Below are 14863 nucleotides of genomic sequence, written 5' to 3'. Positions count from 1 at the left end.
AGGTAGAGAAGAAATCACATCAGCCCAGGAAGGTCCTTTTCTTCAGAGTGTATCATAGGAGCCAGTCCCCTGCAGCCTGCCCAATAGACTCAAAGACAACTGAGCCTGAAACTGGGGGGTCCTGGGTCCCCTGAGCAGGATTTGCAGTGTAAGAGAGGAACTCCAGGGGGGATTCCTTCAGGGCTGCGGGTTTCTACTGTATAGCAGGGGTGCTACCGGAAAGGGGTGACAGACAGGCTACTCATAATGAGTACTACCTCCGAGGGCCACCCTGCCTTCCCCAGCCCCTTACAGTCTCCCACGACAGTCTGAGGGACATGGCTGGAGGCCCTTCCTGGTTCACTTTTGCCTCAGCAGCCCTGCCTGCTCCTTCTGGCTAGGCATGAGTCAGAGCCTGGCTGGCTCCTGTCTTTAGGAAGGGGCTCCCTGAGTTTGCCCAGGAGAGGAGTAAATCAGCAGCCAGCCAAATTCGGCTGCCCAGGTCTGGGACAGCAGAGCAGTGTAGTCAGCCTGATGGGAATCGTTGAGGCACCAGGCCTGTTCCTGTCTTGAAGGTCAGGATGTGACCCTAGGCCCCTCCCGGAATCCAGGCTCCAGCCTGTCCATTGGGGACCCAGTGAGATAACCCCTGCCCAGCGGCCCCTGGTTTGTCTACAGACTTCCTCAACACACACACACACTCACACACACACATACACAGAGAGAGAGAGAGAGAGAGAGAGAGAGAGAGAAAGGGAAGACAGAGATAGAGATACACACAGAGAGACAGAGAAAGAGACAGAGACAGACAGACAGACAACAGACAAACAGAGACACACATCCCAAATGCCACTTTCCTTGGCTGCCACCACTCATCTGCCACCCACACACAGGAAATCTGAGGGTTCTGGGGCCATGTGGGGACGGACGGGAAAGCCATCTTTCTGTGCCAGGGACTGACAAAGGAGGCCAAAGGTCAGTAGGAGAAGTCTACCCCCACTGCCTGTCAGCCCATGCATGTAGCTTAGGCCTTTGCGCATGCCATGCTTTCTGTCTCATGCCCTTGGCTCTGCTTTCTAACTAAACATGGATCTATTTTTTTCTTTTTCTTTCTTTTTTTTTTTTTTTTCGAGACAATATCTTCATGTAGCCAAGGCTGGCCTCAAACTCACTATACAGACAAGGATGACCTTGAACCTAAAAACAATTATTATTAATTATGACTATGTGTCTGTATATGGGTGCCCGTGGAGTCCAGAAGAGGGTGTCCTCTGGAGCTGGAGTTACAGGCAGTTGTGAGCTGCCTGATGTGGGTGCTGGGAATAGAATGTGGGTTTTCTGAAAGAGCAGCAAGGGCGCCTCACTGCTGAGCCATCACTCTAGCCTGACCTTGAACTTCTCATCCTCTTGATTCTGCCTCTCAGGTGCTACTCCTGCTTGTCTATGACATTCTGGGTGTCAAACCTAGGTCCTCAGGGCAGACAAGCAGTCTAACAACCGAGCTCCACAGCCAGCCCCCAAATCCCTTCCTCTCTACACTCAGTGATCATGTCCTGTCATCCACAGCCCCTAGTCTGGCCCAGTATTGCCCATTCCATCACTCAACCATAGGGATTCTTGGCCCATGAGTGGTTCAGCTTTACTTTCTGTCTGTATCCTTGACCACAGGCTGGGCACACAGCAAGCACCTGTGTTGGTGGTCAATGACGGTTACACGGACTTCACTCTTGGAGATTATCAGGAGACAAGTCACAAGCTCCTTGGTGGTCACAGCACCAAGATCAAACAGGATCACAGATACTACCTTTAAGACAAGAAGGCCAGGGATTCCGTAGACTCGACCTCAGTTAGCCTGCCTAGAAATGGATCTGCAGCGTCTGCCTCTTGTTCTCCATAGGGTTCAAACTCTACATGTGGTTTAAAGAATAATCTGATTTGGAGATGTTTGGAAACTGAGTCATGCCCAAGTGTTTACAGGTAAGAAATGGAACCCAGTGGGAGAAAAAAAAAAAAAAAGTAGTAATAAGAAAACATACAAGTGCCAAACTAGAGTCTTCCAGCCAGGCATGGTGGGTGGGGCAAGCCTTTAATCCCAGCACTCTGGGAGGCAGAGGCAGAGCTCACTGAGTTCCAGGACAGCCAAGGCTACACAGAGAAAACCCGTCTCAAAAGCAAGCAAGCAAGCAAACAAACAAAAACCAAAAAAAAAAAAAAAAAAAAAAAAAAACCAAACTAGAGCCTTCACTCTGGCCAGGTCCTGTGTTCTGTATTTTGTCTGCACTGGATTCTCAGGTAATCTGTGAGACAGGAACGATTATCACTGTCTTCATGTTTCCGTGGGAAGAGGAAGGTTCAGACAGGTTGTTGACAACGCGATGTGGCCGTGAGACTGGCCAGAGTGCAAGTGAGGACTGACTGGCCCTGAACCCGTATTCTTTTCTCCCTGGTTTGTCTTTTGAGAGAACTCTCACTAAGGCTGCCTGGAATAACCTGAAACTTGTAGATTTCCAAGCTATCCTCCTGCCTCAGCCTCCTGAGTAACTGGGATTTCGGTCTTGTGCTACTTGTGCTGCTTGCCCAAGTGGAAGCTGTGTTCCTACACTCTGTGTCATGCTCATGATTACACACGCGTGCATTTGTTTATGGAGCACAGTAATTCTTTGGACTAGGCCAAGCCCTGGACCACATTTTATAGTTTCATAATTCTCGGCTGAGCCTCTGAACCCGTGGAAAGTATGAGGGGTGAACCTTCTGCAGCCCATGCACTGTGCAGGTGCTGGCCAACGACAGGTCCAGGACTGGACCCTGGGTCTCCCGGGCCCCAGCTGTCTCCACCACCCCACCACCCCTTCAAAAGCACATCCTTCAGAGTTCTAGAGCTGGAAGCCTGACCTGGTGGGTAAGAAATCACAAGATCAGTCAGCCCGTGTGGTGGCGACCCCAGGGCTATACTTTTGAACCCAGTGCCTGGAAGGCAGAGGCAGAAAGATCTCTGTGAGTTCCAGAAGAGCCAAGACTACACAGAGAAACCTCTCTCAAACACACACACACACACACACACACACACACACACACACACACGTCACACAACACTGAATTCTCTGGAAGGGACAGAGGGCAACAGGGAAGTTCTGCTGTCACAAAACGCTGGTAGCCTTGGACTATGCCATGAATTATTGTGACACCTTACCCACCACAGCCCTAAAAATCCTTCAGTGGTCACTATTGCTCATTGATAAAAACCAAGTTCCCATCAGGTGACAGTCTTTCTGGATGTCTTCCCAGTTGTGCTCCTAGGTGAATGGCAAGATCCTGTCACGTGTAGAATCTGAGCAGGCAGTTCGTTCGCCTCCGAAGGCATTCTCTCCCCCTGCTGTGTTCGCTGTCCACCACACCTGGAGACAGGCCTAGCTACTCTGTGTTGTCACTTCCCCCAGGAAGTCCGGCCTAAGCCCTTCGCAGCTGAAGTACCCTGCCCTGGACCCTCTGCCACCACACCAGCCTCCTGGGCCCTGGCTGAAGCTGTCTACACACCTGTGTCCCAAAGGCCTGGCTCTCTGGCTGGGGCCTTCCTCTGCTAGCTCTACTGTCAGGGAACCCCAATCACTCGGATTGGTGCAAGGCCCCAAACCTTAGAACAAACAAAACGAACTTCCAGGAGCTTCTTATTTTTTTCCATATCGTTACCAAACTTGAAAAGCAATTACAGTGCTTACAGAAGCCACATAAAATGTATTTGGTGCTATCTGTAGCTTGGGGATTATCAAAGCCCACAGTCCTTGTGGCAGGCAGGGCCCCCCCGATATTGGTGGTCTGGGCACCTTCTTATCGCTGCACAAAATGCAAAGCAACTCAACTGTTTTAGGGGCAGGTTGGCCACAAATTTACTCACCCATCTAATTCATTCTTGTGGCCTTACCCACGTCAGCTAGGTGTGGGCTGCAACCCAGGCAGGCCAACAAACCTGAATTTGGCTCTGAGGTCCCTAGGATTCTGGTGTGCCATCTGGCTTTAGATTCTATTTTATTTCTCAAGGCCAGACCCGTTTCCTCCTCCAGGAAATGAGAATGTCAGACCCTGATGAGCCCCTGAGAACACGCATGTGTGTTGGTACCTACGTATGCTCCTGCATGCATACACACCAACACACACATACATATCCAGGGCTGGGGATATGGCTCAGTTGGTGGAGCGTTTGCAGGCCTGAGGCCCTGGGTCTGGAGCCTCGCACCATGTAAGTCAGATGTTATGACCTGTGTCTACAATCCCAGCCCTTTGAAGACGGAGACGGGAGGATCCGTTCAGAGCCCTTCTTAGCTACCCAGTCAGTTTGAGGCCAGCCTGGGCTACACAAAACCTAACGCAAGCAAAACAAAAAAACAATAACCAACTAAACAAACCAACAAAGCTAGTTCCCAGGGGACAGCAGGTAGCCCAGCACCTACCATGCAGAAAGCATTTGACAAATGGGCTATTACTGTTCACAAAAGACACACGTACACAAGACTGTGGTGGACCTCAGGAGACTGGTGGAGTCAGCCCTGAGGCTGGCTCGCCAGGTTTGGATCTCAGAGGACTCCTGGTGGGATCCCAGGCCTTTGATGTGAGGGAAGCTGGAAGTCAACCCTTTGTCCGAAGTCAGGCTAGAGTGGGGCCTCTGAAAAGCCACGAAAGCCCCACCCCTAGAGGTGTTTAGGCACGAGCTCCGTGGCTCACACTGACTCCCTTACCTAGCTCTTTTCTATCTGGGATCTCTTTCAAAACTCATTTTTTTTTGCCAGGTGTGGTAGCGTAAGGCTTTGATCCCAGCCCTGAGGGAGGCAGAGGCAGGTGGATCTCTGTGAGTTCAAGACCAGCCGGGTCTACAAAGTGAGTTCCAGGCCAGCCAGGGCTACCCAGAGAAACCCTGTCCTTAAAAAAATAAAAATTTCTTTTTTTAATTATTTTTTAAGTACATTTAAGTATGGTAGTGTGTGTGTGTGTGTGTGTGTGTGTGTGTGTGTGTGTGTGTGTGGCGCGCACACACATGCACAAAAGTTAAAAAAAAGAACTTGAGGAAATTATTCTTTGCTTCTACTGTGTAGGTTCAGAGAATTGAACTCAGGTCGCCACGCTTGGTCACAAGCACCCTCACCCGGTGAGCCCCTTCACTGGCCCTCCAGCTGGCTCCTATGATGCTTTTCAGAAGACCATCCTACCAAAAGGCCGCTCTTTACAGGCCCTCCCAGGAGACGTCCGACCAGTCTCATGGCTGAGGCCTTAGTAATGCCACAGGAAGGCATCCTTCGCCCCATCACCTCCGCTGCCTTCAGGTTGCCACCACACTTGCCTGAGGTACTCACATTGGGAAAATCCAGGAGCAGAACGTGGACTTCGTACACAGCATTGGCAACCCGAGCTACACAGCCCTCAGAGACCTGGCTGGTGGTAAATGTCACCTCACCCCTTGTGGGGTCCACAGGCTGGAGATCACAATGGACTTCTTCTGCGAGACCTGCCGGTAAAGCACAGTGAGGTCAGAAGGGGGCAGGGCCAGGAATGTTTGCCTAGCGTGGGCAAGGCCCTAGGTTCAATTCCCAGCACTAGAAGGAAAAAGCACTAAATATATTCTTATTCTTTAAAAAATATATATATTGTTATTAGTATCGTTGTTATTGTATGGATGTAGCCCAGGCTGGCCTTAAGCTTGTCATGTAGCCAGTGATGGCCCTGACCTTCTGATCTTCCAGCCCCCACTTCCCAAATGCTGAGATTTCAGGTGTGCACCGTCACGCCCGGATACAGTCACATTCATTTTCTAAACGTTTCCTAGGTACTTGGTAGTAGCTCAGAGTTCATAGCTGTCCTACATGGTGGATGTCGTTTCATACATTCCGTGGGTGGAGAAACTGAGGCTCAGCCAGAGAAAGTCTCCCAGGGTCACAGTGTCACTGGGTGTAATGTTGGAAGATAAAGGTCAAATAAAGATAAAGAATAAATTCCAATTGCAGATAAATAGGAATCATTTTTCAAGGTATAATTTATCTATCATCTAGCTATCTATCTATATCTATTTTTTAAAATAGATTTTGTTTTTGTTTTTCGGGACAAGGTTTCTCTTGGCTATCCTGAGCTTGCTTTGTAGACCAGGCTGGCCTTGAATTCATAGAGATCCACCTGCCTCTGCCTCCCTGAGTGCTAGGATTACAGGAAGATATAATTTTAAATATATAATTATATACTTATACTACAAAACATTCATTGATTATCTGAAATTCAAACTTAACTATTATTTCAGGAGAGGTGTTGTTTGTTTTCTGCTCTTTTGTTTTTTTGGTTTGTTTGTTTGGTTGGTTTTGTTTCCTTTCCTTTTTTGAGATGAGGTGTCACTGTGTAGTTCCAGCTGGCCTAGAACTCACTATGAAGACGAGGCTGGCCTTGAACTCACAGAGATTGCCTGTCTCTGTCTCCCCAGTGCTGGGATTAAAGATAGGTGCCACTGTGCACAGCTATCCACTAGTGCCAGATGACCCCAACAGGCAGGGCCCATGGTAGACCCCAAGGCTTAAGGCCAGTTTAATCCAAAGGAAGATGGGGGTGAGGTAGAGAGACAGTTTTCCCTCTTCTGACCTCAAAGTGTCCGTCCCTAAGAGGCTGTTTCTGAGGAGAGAATTTCCTGCCTCAGCAGGAGCAGCCCAGGTTGAAGGCAGTGATGGGGCAGGCCTTACAGCCTGCCGACAGGCGGCCCGGAAACACGGGTCCCAAGGGAGAGGAATGGAATTTCACCCTGACCCAGCAAAGGGGGAAGAGGAAATGAGGCCCCCTACACCTCGTCCTAAGGAATGTGCTGAGGGGAAGGGGGGCTGTGGCGGAGGGACAGAGAAGGGGAGGCTGTTTGGAAGTTTATGTCTCCATCTTGTCGTGCTCACTTCCTGTTTTCTTGGAGATCAAAGATGGGCGAGGAGGACCAGGCTTCACGTCCAGCTGACGCCAGTGCTGAGGATGGGGGAAGGCTGGCTCTTCCTGAACCACGGGCGCCTGTGGCCTGACCAGCCTTCTTCCCCACCTTTGTAGCTAGCTTGTTGGTCCACTGAGGTCAGAGAAGGAGGAAAGATGGCTGCTTCACACCCTCCAATGCCATCCTTCATCTCCATCTTGGGAAGAGAATAGGGGCAAGTACCCCTTGCTGCTGTAGGAGCTCAAACCTTATCAGCCACTGCCCCAGTCCCATCTGCAGTATGCTAGGGACATGCTTGTGTTTGGGCAATATGGTATTTTGGTTCAAAGCAAGTTCCTGGGAACTGGGCCCAACATCCAATTCTGACCAGCTGTGTGGTTTGGGAGCGGGATGATTTCAGCACTTGGGGCTTTAGTTTCCTGGTCTGTCCAACGGGCAATCGGACAGAAAAGCACGCTGTCTGCGGGTTGTTGGGAACCTGTGAGGCACAAATGTGGCTGTTCTGTCTGTAGTTTTCTTGCCTGCGTGTGCTTCGGAAGTTGGCTGTTTAAGGGCTGGGGAGCAGTTGAAGGACAGGACAGATCAGTGGGGTTCCTTTCCCTCACCACAATAGACTCAAGGGTTGGTACCTTCTCCTGTTGTCAATTTCCCCTCTGATCCACCCCGACTCCTTCTCATTCTTAAGCGTGGGCTGCTCCTACCTAGAAGGGGAGGCTGCAGCCTGGACAGAAGGGATGCTTATGTCATACATACATGTGGCTGCCCCTGGGTCTCCGGCTGCTCTCCCAACATGACCCACGATCTGATCTGGCCTACAGATCTTTGGACTTTCCCTACTCCCCTCCCCAGACTTCCAGGAACCCCAGTTCCTCTGGCATTGCCGGGCTGCCTGGGGCCGCCTCCTCCATGCCGTCAGCCAGCGCCAGCAGGAGAGGCCACAGGCCTGGCCATTATGTAATGATCAGATAACAGGCCAGGCTGGGAGATCAGATAAGAGGCCCATTTATTTTGGGGCCTTTTCGAATACTGGTTGCCCCCACCCCACAGACGGAGAATGGGGAGACAGGAGGGAGTGTGACGCCTGAGCCTGTCTCCAGAAGCCCAAGGCGGGCCCAGGGCGGCTGAAAACAATCCCCTGGCACCAAGGGAAATGCCGGGGGCCTCCCGGGAACTGTCGGAGGAGGCGCCGCTGGGGGCCTAGAAGTCACCCTTGGAGAACGGGGTGACCCTGACCTCCTGAGTAAGAGTCTGGAGCACCCTCCCACTCCTCTTCCTTCATTCTTACCTAAGTACAGGGCCTTACACAGCCACTCCCATTCCACCCCAAATAGCTCATGGAGGCCATCAGACCAAGTCGCCATGGGGTCCCACGGCCTGGTCATAAGCTCAGCCTCTTCACCTCTATGAGACTCAGTCTGAGTCTGCAAAGGACTATAAAATGGGCCTCACTCATTTGTAGGCACAATAACCACACCGAAGCTTCCGTCTTGTTCCCTGTCTGGGGGCTTGTATGAGTAAATTCCTTGGTTCCTTACAGCAGCCCTCGGAGGTGGGTGGGCAGTTCTGATGCCCATTTCACAGCTAGTTAGGGAGGCAAAAGGATTTCCCTAGGAGACCTAGATACTCAGCAGCAGGGCCAGGCCTTGAGCTCAGAGGGTCTAGTTCTAGCCCCTGGCATGTGCTCCGTGTGTCTATCAGTGTCAGTTCTGACGCATCAAGTACCATAGGTGCCACCGATGATGCTTTCTGACAAAAGACTTCTTCAGTTACTTCACCAGCCACCTAGCCACCGTCCAATGACAGCCTCATAGATGGGTGTCCCATCTCCCAGTCAGGCCACCAGCAAGACACAGTTCCCCCTTCTTTCCCAGTCTCCAACACCCACAGAGTCAAACTCATGCTCCACAGCCTAAAGAGGGGTCAAAAGATGGAGAGGTTGACTAATGCCCAATGTTCCCATCCCGATCATGCCACCCTCCAGGCTCCTTTTCATGCATGATGATGGAGTGGTGGCGAGCCTATGCCACCCTCAGAGAGCTGGCGAGCACTCCCGGGCTGTCACGGGCACAGGGCCCAGCCACCTGCTGAAGGATGGAGATTGCACAGGACCTGCTGAAGAGCTGTTCCCTTCCAGTCAGAGGTGAGCGTTTTCTCCAGGCGCACCTTGCTTGCCTTCGCCCTTTCTCAGACCAGCGGCTCCCCTTGAAGATTGATTTATTTTAGTTTCACAGGCGCAGGCACGTACCTGCATGTGTGGATAAGTGCACCATGTACATGCAATACCCGCACAGGGCAGGAGAGGGCATCAGAGCCCCCTGGAACTGGAGGCATGGATAGCCGTGGGCTGACATGTGGGTGCTGGGAACCAAATCTGGTCCTCCACAAGAACAGCAAGTGCCGGTCACTGCCGAGTCATCTGTCAGCCCCCAGCTAGCCCCAGCGGCCATCTTTTATTGACCACCTGGCCAACTTGGATTCAACTTTCAAAACTATTGTTAGCCTCTTCTCGAAACCAGTGCCTCCTGGCGCACGCCTTTGATCCCAGCACTTGAGAGACAGAGGCAGGTGGATCTCTGTGAGTTTGAGGCCAGCCGGGTCTATGGAGTGAGTTCCGGACTTCCAGACAGACAAGCCTACACCATAAATACCCTGTGTCTCAAAAAAACAAAACAAAACAAAAATTCCAAAAAATAAAAAAAGAAGCAGGTGCCTCCTTTCTTAGGTGCACCAGGACCTGATGTCTGAAAGTCAGAGTCACACGTGCTCAGGGGGGAGCTACTTTGTTGTATTTGTTTGTCTGTTTTGATGGGTTTGGGCTGTTTTGTTTCTACTTTATGTGTAGGTGTGAGGGTGTACATGTGTGACTGTGCATGTGTGCAACTTACACCAGGCTGTTCCTCAGCACCATTCACCTTACTTTCTGAGACAGGCCTTTCGCTAGACTGGAGCTCACTGGGTAGGCTCCGCTGACGAGCCAGGGAGCGGCAGGGGTCCTCCTGTGTTCTCCTCACTAGCACTGGGGTTGCTCGGGCCCAGCACTACTGTACCCAGTATCATCATCATCATCATCATCATCATCATCATCATCATCATCATCATATGAGTCCTGGGCATTGAACTCAGGTCCTCAGTGCTTGTACAGCAAACCTTTATGAGCTGAACAATCTCCCCAGCCTTAAAAAAAAAAAAAAATTATGACAAGGTCTTAGCCACACATTGGTGGCGCATGTCTTTCATCCCAGCACTCGGGAGATAGAGGCAGGTAGATCTTTGAGTTTGAGTCCAGCCTGGTCTACAGAGAGAGTTCCGAGGCTGCCAGGGCTACACAGGGAAACCCTGTCTTTAAAAATAAACAAACAAACAAGCAACCCTCCCCCCAAAACAAACAAACAAACAAACAAACAAACAGGGTCTCACTCTCTAATTCAGGTTGGCTTCAGTCTCACAGAAATCCCATCTGCCATCTGAGTGATGGCGTTAGAGGTGTGTGCCACCATGCCTGGCCTAGATTTTGTTTTGCTTTGTTTTTTAAGATTTATTTATTTTTCTCTGTATGAGTATTTTATAGGTATCTATGTGCATGTATATATGTATTGTATCACAACCATGCCGAGTGCTCTCAGAGGTCAGAAGGCAGAGTCAGACCCCCTGGAACTGGAATTACAGAGGGTTGTGAGGCACCGTGTGAGCACCGTGCTGGGAACAGAATCCGGGTCCTCTGCAAGAGCAAGTGTTCTTAACCGCTGAACTATCTCGCCAGCCTCTTTTAAAGATTCATTTTTTATTTGTTTTCTCTTTTTAAGGTTCATTTAATTATTATTTGTGTAGTGTGTACGTGTGTGAATGTGTGGTATGCATGGTGTGTGGTGTGTGTGTGTTTGTATGTTGGAGTGTGCATGTATGGTGTGTGTGTACGAGTGCCTGCACAGGATCCCCTAGAGCTGGAGTTAAAGGCAATTCTGTGCTGTGTGGTGTGGGTTCTAGAAGCCCATGTCCTTTGAATGCTCTGAACCCTTGAGCCATCTCTGCAGGGCTGGGTTGTTTTTGAGACAGGATTTCCTATCTTTTAGGGCTCAGGCTACCCTAAAATTTACTATGTATCTGGAGCTTATCTTGAATTCCTGATTCTCTTGCCTCAGTTTCCCAAGTGCACCCACACCTGGTTGCTGCTGTTTAGCTTCTCCTATCTGCACCCCCGGAGCACAGCACAGGGACAGTCTGGTTCACTGTGTCTCTGTCATTTGTCTGGGCTGGGGTGGGCCAGAACGCAGTATGTGCAGTAAATGTTAAGGCTTATGTCTAACTTGCTATCAAATCCTCCTCCTACTGTTCTTGGACCCCTCTGAGAGATGTCCAGAGGTTCTACCTGGGACAAAAGCCAGAAGGCAGGACACTGACAGCAGATGCAGCGTCTCAGGGTCCCATCTAGGAGGGCTGGGACAAAGGACCAAGTCCCTGAAATGAGGGCTCAGGCTGCAGGAAGAGGTAGCTTATGGAAATGGCTGGTCCAAGGTTTTGGGTCCCAGCTATCCACTGTAGTCTGTGTTGCTTAGCACCTTCTCTTGTCTCCTAGACCCCAGTCTCTCTATCTGTAACAGAGGGACGACAGCCTAGAGCAGTGCCAGTGCTGGTATACAGCAAGTACTCCATAAACGTGATCACCCCAGTTATATGCCGATATTAAATCCAGTTTACTTTGCAAGTCCCTCAACTTGCAGGACTGCTGCCCCGAAGCCTGGTCTGGAGGCAAAGGTGGGGCCCGGAACTCGGCCCCCAGCTTTCTAAGTCTCCCGTGCCTAGCCACCAAAGGGCCCAGAGAGGAGGCTGGGTCAGGAGCAGACAGCCTGGGATGGAAATCAGGACATGTCACTTACTGACAACTTGAGCATCCTCATCTGTTCACCGGGCCAACACACCAAGGACACAGAGAGCGGATCGCCTGTTTCTTGCCCAGATCTGCCTGAAGGCCCCAGAGCACACGGAGCAGGCCTGTCCTCCAACCCCCCAGGACTGGCTCACATGTGGCTCAGAGCAGGTCCTCTGTCCTTCTTCTCAGCATCTCAGTCTCTCTGGCTGAAGTGAGAGGGAATCTTATTTTTTCTTTTAATATTTAAAGTTTATTTTATTATTCATATGTATGTGTATGTGCCTTCCTGAGTTTATGTGCACTGCAAGCATGCATGTTACAGGTGGTTCAAATGTGAGTAAACCGACCCCAGGTGTGGAGGGAGAACCTTAGTGGTCATTCCCTCGTAGGCCCCAGGGAGCCACTGTGCCAGAAGCTTCCAAGTGAAATAAGCCAAAATACGGGGAATGGTACATGCATCAAACTGGAACAAAGGGGAAACCACTTAACTATTCAGCAGGGGACTACTTTCTGTTCAAATGACGGCACACAGCTGTGTCAGAATAGTCCAGAACTGCAAACAACTTTGGAGTCCAAATAGTGACATGGAGATACTATGGCACTTAAGAAGGAGCCACAGGACTCTCACGTGTTCATCAGTGGGGCCAGAAATAAGGCCTTGCCCAGCCTAGAGGTCAGTTTATAGATGCTAACAGACCTGGGAGTATTTGTCTACAGTACCAAGGATCGAACCTGGAATATTCTAGAAAAGCGTTCTGCCGCTCATCTTGCAGCCTTAATCAGGAGGGGTGTGTGTGTGTGTGTGTGTGTGTGTGTGTGTGTGTGCCCTCTCTTCCCATCATGTAGATGTAGATTCTGGGAGTCAAACGCAAGTTGGCAGCCTTAGCATCTTAGCATCAGATCTTTATCCACTGAGCCATCTTGTCAGCCCACGGACCTAAGATGTTAAAAATCATCTCCCCCCTCACTCTATTTCTCCCCTCCCTCTTTCTTTTGTTCTCCTGAGACAGGTCTTCATCTAGTTCAATTCAGACTTGAGCTCAACAAGAGCTCAAATTTCTGGTCCTGCCTCTACCTCCCGAGTGCTAGTATTACAGGTGTGTCCACCATGCGTCCGTTCCCCCCCCCCCCCCTTCCTTTGCTCTCTTCTTTGCAGGGCCTCACACCTGCTAGGCCTGGTTTTCCCAGAGAGCTATATCCCAGCACCCTGCACTCATCTGTTGTCTTTCAGGAGCAACACACAGTTAAGTTGCTCTGTAAGAATCTCCACATGGGCACTGGAGAAACGGCTCAGTGGTTAAGAGCATGCGTTGCTCTTCCAGAGGACCTAGGTTCGGTTCCTGGCACCAACCTGGGGACTTACCACTCTCTGTGCCTCCCTGGGCGCACAAACATACATGCATGCAAAACAACCCCTATGCATAAAACTAATAAAACAAGTCAATCCACAACAGAAGAATTTGCCTTCGGAAGCCCTCTGGACTCAGAGAAAATCCCACACTGGAGAGCAGTCACACCATGCGCGCGTTCTCGAGGAACTTTCTTTGTGCAAACCGCATCCTTGCTGTCTTATTAGTAGAAATGGGTCCTAACGGTGTGATGTGCTGTAGAAACCCGTGTGTCGCGGTGAATGGATCCACTGGTTTCACGGTAGCTGCTGGATGGCATTCTGCGACAGCATGACTTCCTCAATGAGATCTCTGCTGATGGGCATTTGGGTTGGGACCTAGTTGCTGGGTTTATTACAAGTACCTATGGGCCATCCATCCTTACAGAGTTGACAGGGATCTCTCTAAGGTTGACTTTTTTTTTTTTCCTTTGGACAGACTCTTGCTATGTAGTCCAGACTGGCCTTAAACTCGCCATGTAATCTAAGCTGGCCAGGAACTCATGTGGATACTACGGCCTCAGCCTCCCAAGGACTGAGATTACAGCTGTGTGTCACCACACCCGGGGCTGACTTTCAAAGTCGAGCCGTGAGGGTAAACCGTTATACACAAGTCACAACTTTAGAAAATTCTGCTGCGTTGTGCCCCAGAAGACGGGGCCCATTTTTTCCACCCTCCATCCTAACCCCATCCCCTGAGATTCTGAGTTCTGTGCTCTAACCAGCCAGGGCTATATAGTGAGACCTTTTCTCAATAAAATAAAATAAAAATATGGATGTATTTATATGCATGTGTAAATGAAAATATGTGTACTTTTTTTTTAAGTCAGGGCCTTACAAATATGGCAGGTAAGAGCTCTTATCAGAACTCATCATTTCCTAATTTTTATACCTGCTTACCATCATCTACACCCTTGAGGGTGTCTGCACCTCCTGCCTCTGTAGGGGAGAGAGGTGATTGCTGTGTGCTACTGACCTCTGATTTCCAAATAAGAACTGAGGATTAGTGGCCTGAAATCAGCTCAATCAACCGATCTACAATCTGGACAAAGACCTTACACACTGACATCTACCTCCCAAACTACAAGTCAGGCCCTAAAGGTCTTGCAGTTTTCCCCAAGCCCAGAAGAAGAGGGCCTGGAATCCTGTCCCAGGCTCGGGTCAGGCTCTGTTAGAATAGATGGATTTGGAAGCCTCCATTTTCTCTTCTGGAAAATGGGGTAATTGTGGCAGCCATCTTGCAGGGTCACATGTGGCCAGAATAAGGGTTCTCTGGAGGGGCACAGACCTTGGGTCAAATCCCTGCCAAGTCACTCAGTGCCTCTGAGACTCAATTTCCGGTGACCAATGAGGTGGTGACAAGAAATCGCCCATCAATTGTGGCCGTTAAGATGCTGGGATGGCCCCATCTCCTCCCCACACTCCTGCTTCCCAGCAGCCCATTCGAGCCCTCCAACAAGCCCCTGAATCTGCAGGTGAGCAGGTGGTATCCGCAGGGCGGGTGGCTGAGGAGCAGGCCCCACTGAGACCCAGCATGAGAAGGACTGGGGTCTGGGCTCCTCACCATCCCTCCTCAGGTCACTTTGAATGCTCAGCCTGACTGAGAAGAGCCACAGAACCCCTAAGGGAGCCTGTGCCCTTCTTGAAAAGGGGAACAGAGGCAGGGCAAGCATGTGGTCTTTGTGGGCAAAGC

The 14863-nt window shown here is 50.4% G+C and overlaps 1 protein-coding gene across 1 annotated transcript in view; it reads right to left on the bottom strand.

The window, feature by feature from the left end:
* The window catches only part of Eng (endoglin), a 33869-nt gene that overhangs the window by 18056 nt on the left and 950 nt on the right, over positions 1 to 14863 (bottom strand). The window contains exon 2 of the mRNA XM_021660475.2: positions 5322 to 5473. Within this exon, the coding sequence (XP_021516150.1) occupies positions 5322 to 5473 (152 nt within the window). The remainder of the gene's footprint in view (positions 1 to 5321; positions 5474 to 14863) is intronic.

This window comes from Meriones unguiculatus, chromosome 8, assembly GCF_030254825.1.
Source record: "Meriones unguiculatus strain TT.TT164.6M chromosome 8, Bangor_MerUng_6.1, whole genome shotgun sequence".
NCBI lineage: Eukaryota > Metazoa > Chordata > Mammalia > Rodentia > Muridae > Meriones > Meriones unguiculatus.
This window is presented reverse-complemented; position numbering and strand designations above follow the sequence as displayed.